This window comes from Oncorhynchus masou, chromosome 32, assembly GCF_036934945.1.
Source record: "Oncorhynchus masou masou isolate Uvic2021 chromosome 32, UVic_Omas_1.1, whole genome shotgun sequence".
NCBI classification, from domain to species: Eukaryota; Metazoa; Chordata; class Actinopteri; order Salmoniformes; family Salmonidae; genus Oncorhynchus; species Oncorhynchus masou.
The window spans coordinates 20826150-20835914 of NC_088243.1; the positions used below are offsets into that span (position 1 = coordinate 20826150).

The 9765-nt window shown below is 42.0% G+C and overlaps 1 protein-coding gene across 1 annotated transcript; it reads right to left on the reverse strand.

The window, feature by feature from the left end:
- Positions 1–140: 140 nt before the first annotated feature.
- On the reverse strand, positions 141–9189 carry ppp2r3c (protein phosphatase 2, regulatory subunit B'', gamma). Its single transcript, XM_064953483.1, has 12 exons — positions 9006–9189; positions 8667–8788; positions 8246–8350; positions 7993–8105; positions 7373–7470; positions 6744–6814; positions 3560–3692; positions 3294–3425; positions 3005–3141; positions 2540–2677; positions 1896–1955; positions 141–607 (listed from the first exon to the last, which is right to left on the reverse strand). Exons 1-12 carry the CDS (start codon positions 9070–9072, stop codon positions 416–418), a joined length of 1368 nt encoding a protein of 455 aa, XP_064809555.1. The 5' UTR covers positions 9073–9189; the 3' UTR covers positions 141–415.
- Positions 9190–9765: the final 576 nt, after the last annotated feature.

Genomic DNA, 9765 nt, shown 5'->3' on the forward strand with positions numbered 1-9765 from the left:
TATTGTCAAGATAACTACTTTTCACAGTCCCCAAATAATATGAAATGCCACTTTATTAGGGCTGGTTATATAAGGAAAATATTCGGTATTCACACTACACACCTTTACCCAAGGAAAGAAAAACTGAAAGGCCAACATAATTATGTAAAATCATTTTATAATGTGTTAATGGAAAAACAGTTTAATTTGAAGGCTTTTTATAGTAATTTTTAGAGTAAAATACATAGTATTTTCAAATTCTATAGTATGTAGACTACATTAATAAACATTTAAACAGGTCATACAACTGTTGTATTTCGAATTCTTGACAAGTTATTTTTTAAACAACTGACTTCCAGTGAGTGTGTCTAGAATCTTTACCGTAACATTTATCTTCTTCTTGCTGAGTCTAGTAGTCCCCAGTTTGACTGAAGATTCATGTATCGTCAAGGTCAGCTGTGTTGCTGTCGTTGTCATTAGCAACCAGAACTTCCCTGTTTTCATAAGTCCAGAATCCGTTGAGATCAATGAGGATGCTGGTTACTGTGTCTCCTTGGCTGCTGTTCACTAGATCCTGCAGCGTGATCTTGTAGGGATCCTTTGGCTTCACCATGTCAAAGATCTCATCCTGAAGGCACAACATTGCACATTTTTTTTAAAACAACTTATTAAAATCATTGAGTTAATTATTGAAATCATTATTAAAGATGGAATCCACAGTGGGGAAAACAGCGCCACTGTCTGCCCCACAGCCGTTGTTTTTGTTTTGTTGAAGCAGAGCTGGGGAGCATCACGCATCATGGTAAAAGAAATGTCAGAAGATATGCTGCTGTTCTTTCACGCATGCAATGACGTCTGAGGGAAAAAAACTGTTCTTTGCAGTAACTTCTTGTAATATCGCAAACGGACGGATCACCATTAAAGATTCCAGTTTTAAAAACAAAATTCCTACTAGTACAAATGAGAATGCAGTTTGAGACTGTAAAAAGCGTCAGGGAACTTCGATTTTTTTGGCATGACAAATTTGCATCAATGTAAAATTTGCATAAACAAACTCAGAATAGAGCTTGGGGAAACACTGAACGCCTACTGAGCACAATACCTTCTACAAATGCTTGATGCCCACACTAACATGCTGACCAGAACAATCACGTCCCAAAATAAATGGACAATCATGTTATTCAATAATTTCACCCACACTGCTCATGCACGCCAATGAGCATCTGCGTTGCCAAGCGCTAAAATAGAAGTCAGTTCTATTTGTGACACTGAAAGCAGTGCAATTCCTGCCTCTCCCATCTCCTCATTGGTTTATAGAAGCATATACCCACGTGCCATCTCCTCATTGGTTATACCCACGTGGGTAATTGAAAGATGAACTGAGGTTGGTGGGTCAGTTGTGGTAATACACATTATTATGAAAGCTAGATGCCAATCGCCATATAAAGTCCAAAGAAGAAAAACCCTGGAAGGAGGAGAGATGACTAGAAATGATTCAGTTGACCATTTTATGTGTGGATTGTTGGAGTAGATGAACTTGTGTATTTCAGGTAAAATAACAACTCAACGTTTATATCCCAGGACAAATGAGCTAACAACAGCAAGCTTGCTGAATTGGACAAATTTGCTAGCAACTGCAAGCTAGCTAGCTAAATTGCCATACATTTTTCATACTTTTTGACCTCTCTTCAAATTAATAAAATTTCTTCAGAGTTTGTTGTGATATTTCAACCTGCGAGTTGTGATCGCATTTGGTGTGGGGGGACAAAATCAATTTGCGCCCAATGGCTTTTGGGCATGGTGGAACCACACAATATTTCTGGAGGAAATGGATACTTTAAGCTGATTTACAGTAACCAGTAGTATACTTCAGAGTTACTTCCTCCATGGTGAATACGGTAACAGGGGACATTTACCTTGACATCCTGGAAGGACACCGACTCCTGGCCATGGATTTTCATCTGTTCCTGAATGGCCTGGTGGAAAATACATGAAGCAAAAATACATGATTACAACAGTTTTCAGATGTAGATCAATTATTATTATTCTCATTGATTGTTTTGATAAAGTGACTTAATAAATAATAATTATTCACAAAAAAAGTTGATAATTGATATATATTTTTTGTTTTCTCCCCAATTTCGTGGTATCCAATTACAGTCTTGTGTCAGCGCTTCAACAACTCTATAGACTTGGGAGATGCGAAGGTCGAGAGCCATGCGTCCTCCGAAACACGACACTGCCAAGGCCGGCCCACCACAAGGAGTCGCTAGAGCACGATGAGACAAGGACATCTCGGCCCGACAAACCCTCCCATAACGCGGATGACGCTGGACCAATTGTGCGCAGCCTCATGGGTCTCCCGGGCACAGCCGACTGTGACACAGCCTGGGATCAAACCCGCGTCTGTAGTGATGCCTCAGCACTGCCATGCAGTGCCTTAGACTGCTGCGCCACTCGGGAGGCCCATGACAACACTTTTTATTCAGTGGGCAGGATTTCAGATGGAGAGGTCCCACTGTCTACTCTGCTGTCTCTATTTATCCCACTGATGTCTCACCCTGAAGAAGTAGTTGAGTGCGAAGACGTTGAGGTAGCCCTTATTCTCCATGTCCAGCAGCTTGAAGATGTACTGCAGCGCTGCAGGCTCCTTCCTGTTCTCCAGAGCCAGGACAAAGTCCAGGTACGTCTTATAGTCCTGTGAGAGACACAGAGTCAAGACCAGATTAAGCATCAAATCAGGTCATAACACATTTCGCACTTACTGTGTCCTTTGATAAAATCTTAGAACGACTATGTGATAATGGTCTTATGCCATGTGGAATCTGAGCAATTCTGAGTAAGAATGTGTTTTAGGTTTCGTACAGTTCAAAGTCATTGTATTTGGTTAAACTATTTTAAATTTAGACAAATAAAGAGATATAAACCTGCAAGGAGAGTCTTTGCAACACACCGACATCAATCATCTATTCTAAGTGCGCACATGTATAGTAAAATAGGTCAGAACAGCAGGCAAGGTTCTTACCATTTCCCCGTCGTAGGTGAGGCACTCCTGGTACACGCGGTCCAGAAATATGCTGGTCAGAGTGCCAGTGCCGTAGCGAGACAGCTCCTCCTTACTGAGCATGCCGTTGTGGTCCTTGTCAAGATTCAGGTACTGACCTACAAAAGGGAACACATGATCGACCATCATACCAAGAGGGCAAAGACAAAGATCATCTAGAATCTCTTTTTAATTTGAACATTCAGGTGTTACCGGCTTCAGATTAGCCTGTCTACGAGGCATTTTTTTAAATCAAATAGCTGCTGCATACCATAAACTCTAAGAGCAGAGGGTGCAGAGAACCAGTTGGATTCCTGGCTCTCCTTGGAAAGCTCCTCATCTCTCAGCTCGAGTAGATCATCCAAAAAGCTGCAGGCCAAGATGTCTTGAATCTTAATTTTCCCTGAGAATAAACATGAATAAATGGAACAAGATGTTATTTTGGCAGAGCAGGCATGACAAAGGAGTTATAGGAATCTTACAGAAATATGCACATTTGACAAATATGTTTTTAGTTTGTTATCATAAGTAACAAACCAGTCCGTAGGGGATCCAGGAAGAAGAAAAACTTGCGGACAGCGGTGCAGACATAGAAGGAATAGAAGGACTTCTCCAGGCCATCCAGCTGAGGGAGTGTGGGAATCAGCTCTAAAATGTAGTTCTCCAAGTCCTATTACATTACAAAACACACACATATCATCTCAACAATAAGTCAAATCTGAATTCGAAACAGTCTGATGTTCAACCTATCGTGAATCTGGGGCAACTTGGACAATTTACACCCCAAAAGTCATAATATTGGTTGCTTTGCTGGAAAGAACAAATAAAATTAAATTGTATTAGTCACATGTGGTCGGAGGCAGAGCAGTTGCCATACCAGGCAGTGATGCAAGCAGTCAGGATGCTCTCGGTGGTGCAGCTGTTGAACCTTTTGAGGATCTGAGGACCCATGCCAAATCTTTTCAGTCTCCTGAGGGGGAATAGGTTTTGTTGTGACCTCTTCACAATTGTCTTGGTGTGCTTAGACCATGTTCGTTTGTTGGTGATGTGGACACCAAGGAACTTGAAGCTCTCAAACTGCTCCACTGCAACCCCGTCGGTGAGAATGGGGGCATGCTTGGTCCTCTTTTTCCTGTAGTCCACAATCACTTCCTTTGTCTTGATCACATTGAGGGAGAGGTTGTTGTCCTGGCACCACACGGCCAGGTCTCTGACCTCCTCCCTATAGCCTGTCTCGTCGTTGCCGGTAATCATTGGCAAACTTAATGATGGTGTTGAAGTCATGCCTGGCCACACAGTCATGAGTACAGGAGGGGACTGAGCACGCACCTCTGAGGGGCCCCTGTGTTGAGGATCAGCGTGGTGGATGTGTTGTTACTTACCCTTACCACCTGGGGGCGGCCCGTCAGGAAGTTCAGGATCCAGTTGCAGAGAGAGGTGTTTAGTCCCAGGGTCCTTAGCTTATTGATGAGCTTTGAGGGCACTATGGTGTTGAACGCTGAGCTGTAGTCAATGAATAGCATTCTCACATAGGTGTTCCTTTTGTCCAGGTGGGAAAGGGCAGGGTGGAGTGCAATAGAGATTGCGTCATCTGTGGATCTGTTGGCGTCGGTATGTAAATTGGAGTGGGTCTAGGGTTTCTGGGATAATGTTGTTGATGTGAGTCATGACCAGCCTTTCAAAGCACTTCAAGGATACAGACGTGAAAGCGGTAGTCATTTAGGCAGGTTACCTTAGTGTTCTTCGGCACAGGCACTATGGTGGTCTGCTTAAAACATGTTGCTATTATAGACTCGGACAGGGAGAGGTTGAAAATGTCAGTGAAGACACTTGCCAGTTGGTCAGCGCATGCTTGCAGTACAGGTTGCCAGGTGCACAGTGTATCCTCCGACACATTGGTGCGGCTGGCTTCCGGGTTGGATGCGCGCTGTGTTAAGAAGCAGTGCGGCTTGGTTGGTTGTGTATCAGAGGACGCATGACTTTCAACCTTCGTCTCTCCCGAGCCCGTATGGGAGTTGTAGCGATGAGACAAGACAGTTGCTACTAAAAACAATTGGATACCACGAAATTGGTGAGAAAAAGGGGTCAAATAAAAAAAAAAAACTGTTTTAAAGAGAGCGGAGAGAATGATCACACAGTCTTCTGGAACAGCTGGTGCTCTCATAAATGCTTCAGTGTTGCTTGCCTCGAAGTGAGCATAGTGGTAGGTAGGATCGTGTCACTGGGCAGCTCTTGTAGTCTGTCACTGGGCAGCTCTTGTAGTCTGTAATGGTTTGCAAGTAGGTGTGGTATTATTCGATCTTAGTTATTATTTATTGACGCTTTGCCAGTTTGATGGTTCGTCGGAGGGCATAGCAGGATTTCTTATAAGCTTCCGGGTTAGAGAGCTCCTTGAAAGCGGCAGCTCTACCCTTTAATTCAGTGAGGATGTTGCCTGTAATCCATGGCTTCTAGATTGGGTATGTATGTAAGGTCACTGTTGGGACGGCGTCATCAATGCACTTATTGATGAAGCCAATGACTGATGTGGTGTACTACTCAATGCCATCGGAGGAATCTCGGAACATATTCCAGTCTGTGCTAGCAAAACAGTCCTATAGCTTAGCATCTGCTTCCTCTGACCACTTTTTTATTGATCTGGTCACTAGTGCTTCCTGCTTAAATTTTTGCTTGTAAGAAGGAATCAGGAGGATAGAATTATGGTCAGATTTGTCAAATGGAGGGGGAGGGAGAGCTTGGTATGCATCTCTGTGTGTGGAGTAAATGTGGCCCAGATTTAACATGCTGATAGAAATTTGGTAAAACGGATTTAAGTTTCCCTGCATTAATGTGCCTGGCTACTGGGAGCGCCGCCTCTGGGTGAGCATTTTCTTGTTTGCTTATGGTGGAATACAGCTCAGCTTCTGACTGTGGTGGTATGTAAACAGCTACAAAAAATACAGATGAAAACTCTCTAGGTAGATAGTGTGGTCTACAGCTTATCATGAGATAAGGCGAGCAAGCGTATAACCAGACAACTGTATGTTGATAGTGTCGTCGTTCAGCCACGACTCCATGAAGCATAAGATTTTACAGTTTTGAATGTCCTGTTGGTAGTTTAAATCTGCACTTAGGTCATCAATTTTATTCACCAAAGATTGCACATTTGCTAGCAGAATGGATAGGAAGTGGGGGTTTATTCAATCGCCTACAAATTCTCAGAAGGCAGCCCAGCCTCTGGACTCTTTTTCGCCGCCTCCTCTTCATGCAAATCACGGGGATCTGGGCCTGTTCCCGAGAAAGTATTATATCGTTCGTGTCGATCTCATCAGACTCGTTAAAAGGAAAAAAGGATTCTGTCAGTCCGTGGTGAGTAATCGCAGTCCTGATGTTCAAAAGTTATTTTTGGTCATAAGAGATGGTAGCGGCAACTTTATATACAAATTAAGTTTTAAAAAATCAGTTACAAACACAAATAAATTAACAAAAAAACACCCTTGGTTGGTTAACCAAAGGCAAAAGGGTCACTGAGAAGAACAACACCCTGTAACCAGAGATGCTTCACAGGAGGGTGGTTCCTGCATCATGGTCATAGTAAATATCATCTTTCACATCTCTGAAAAGCACAAATGGGCCTCAATAGGAATCATGAGAAAGTAGGGAGGGAAGGAATATCCCTATTTCACTAAGGAGCCACCAACACAAGATTTTGGTGTAATAGTAAAGTAGTGAGAGTGCTTACAGACTCACGGAGGTACCCCTGTCCAGCCACGTCATAGAGACTCAGTCCTATCCTTGTCTGGTGAAGCCACACTGGAAGTAGAGACATCAATATCAGAATCAGGACAAGGCACTTATCAAACACTGTTACAAAATACCAACTTCACTTTCCCACCAAACTCAACACATTTTCACTTAGGGCCCTCAAAAAGTATGGACATGGGTTCGCAGACCCACAAGCCACTGCGGCCCTCATGATGAGTTCCGATCAAAGTTGCCCATCCCTGATGTATAACATGCCATTACACCAGACTTAGTTAGATAGCACATTTTATGTGATAATTTTCTTCTGTAGTCCCTAGGCAGAAAACAGCAATATAACACTAATATACAATAATAGACAATATAATGATAATATTTTGTTTAAAGGTATCTGACATCTTAAGTGTAGGAATGTATTAATTTTCACATGACTGGTTTGTCTTTCGCCACTTTTTCATGTTTGCTTTGATGCTAGTAAAGGTACTGCACTCTCTTGGTTGGCAGGGTGTTCCATTATCCAGATGGTCTGACTGAAAAAGTTGTCTGGCCAAATATGTTGGACCTAAGTTATGGATGCAAGACAATAGGAGACATGGATAAGAAACTGACCTTTTCTCATGACATAGTTAAAGAACTGCATAATTGATATCCTGCCATATGGATCGTTGTGGAGAAGTTTCGCATACACCCTTGCAGTGAAGAACTGCCTAGGAGTGAAAGACAGGACAAAAAAAAAACGTTAGAAGAATTCTACGTTCCATTCCAAGATACGTCAAAAAATGGTTAATGAGCTTAGTGTTCCATATGCTTGTGACACACATAGTCCTGGGGTGTATTCATTAGTTGCCCACCATTGCAAAACGTTTTACACTGCAAAAAAAACAACATTTTGCAACGGAAACATTTACTCTAAACCAGGGATCATCAACTAGATTCAGTTGCAGGCAAATGTTTTCTTGAGCAGATGGTAAGTGGGCAGAAACATAATTACAAATCATTTGTAGACTGTAAATTTACAACAAGAAACTAATATAATATTAGACTAAAGCAAAATATTTTCAAACCTTGCTTACATTTGTATACAATCACATATCCTTTACCTCTCTATTATTCGTGGGAATACTTTGGAGCAGATTTACAAAATAAATATGAATGTAAACAGTGTTAATTTTGCTCAAGTGATTAGCACAACATTTGTGGCTCCAAAATGTAATATGCCGAGTACTTACTTGCACTTCACTCCTGCTTTTTCTCCAACCTTCAGAAAACTGTCATAGCTTATCATTGCCTCCTCTCCTGTCATGGGTGGCACTTGATGTTTGTCCAGCAGAAACCACAGATTCTAGATAACAGAAAGAAGGTGCAGGTTGAATAATTAGGTTTGATTACTTTAATAGTGCCATGGACTTACCAGATTCCAGTGCTTGTAAATCTTTCTATTTCACTAAATAGTTGTTTGATCGAACCAGATGTCAGTCTCACCTGTAACTCCTCATTGTCCAGAAGCTCCCGGCTCTTCCTCTGCAGAAAGACGGCTCTGGACTCCTCTCGCAGCTTCTGCAGGAGAACTTCATCCTCTGCAGGAAGCTATAGGGATCACACAGATATATAAGACTTCAGAAACCATGATCCTTTCAGTCCCTCACAAAAGCACTTCAGTCCTGTTTGGCTCTGTTGGTAGAGCTTGGTGCTTGCAACTCCAGGGTTGTGGATTCCATTCCCACGGGGGAAATGTATGCACTGATTCTGTAAGTCGCTCTGAAGAAGAGCGTCTGCTAAATGACCCTAACATTTCTTTTAAATTGACACATTGTGAATATCACAACTGCTATAAAGATGTCAAAACACCTCCCAAAAATGATCTGATTAGTTAGCTAGAATGTTTGTCAGAATGTTCAATTGCCCTGTAGTAGAAGCGTGGAATGTTCCTGTAGTTCTCTCTGTTGCCTCCACCCCTCCACTCTGTGTAGTATTTAGTGAAGAGTGCTGTCTCCTCTGCTTTCTTCTCCTCCTCAGTCCTCTCATCTGAACAGAAATGGATACACGTTGACACAAGGCTTTGTGAATGTTCAATAATTGAGTGGGTAGATTGCTAGTTATCTAGTTTTTCTAAACACGAACATAAATAAGTAGCTAACTAGCTATTCATAAATATGACTAGCTAGCTGAAATGAGCCTAACGTTAGCTAGCTAACTTGCTATCTAAATAAACAAAACAGATCTAGCTATGGACGTAGAAAACCTTTCTTGGAGGATGCCAATCTTCTTTTCAAAAGTTCCTTCCAGTGTACTACCGTATCGTTTGACATTTTAACTTCTGTGTATTCCTAATAACATGAAAACAAGCTAATCAATGTTATGATAACTTATTTTTTCAGCTTCTCTGAAATGTCTAAACAATCGTTAGCTCGCTTGGGATTGGTCGGCTAGCGACTTCTTCTTATTCGGTGGGGTTTATCGGTGCTTGGCATCCAATGTTAGGGTGCATTACCGCCACCTACTGTACTGGGGGTGTAGACCAGAGACGGAGAAACAAAATTCTACCTGCCCCATTGCTCTTAAAAAATGTAAAATATTTGAGACTATATCCAATGACGTTCTAATCAATATACTCTTTCAACTAATTTCCTGTATCCCCTTCTCCAGTGTCACTACAGACCCTGGTTCGATTCCAGGCTGTATCACAACCGACCGTGATTGGGAGTCACATAGGGTGGCGCACAATTGGCCCAGCGTCGTCCGGGTTTGGCAGGGGAAGGCCGTCATTGTAAATAAGAATGTGTTCTTAGCTGACTTGCCTAGTTAAATAAGGGTTACATAAAATAAAATAAAATAATAAAAATTCTCCCTCATACTTGATCTGCCCACACTGTAGCAATACATGCTCCACCATCTCTGTTTCCTGGCAATAATCACACTTTCCAGTTGGATGCTTTCCTATCACATTTAAGGACTTATTCAACAGGCTGTGTCCCACCCTTAATCTTGTAAAAATAGCCTCC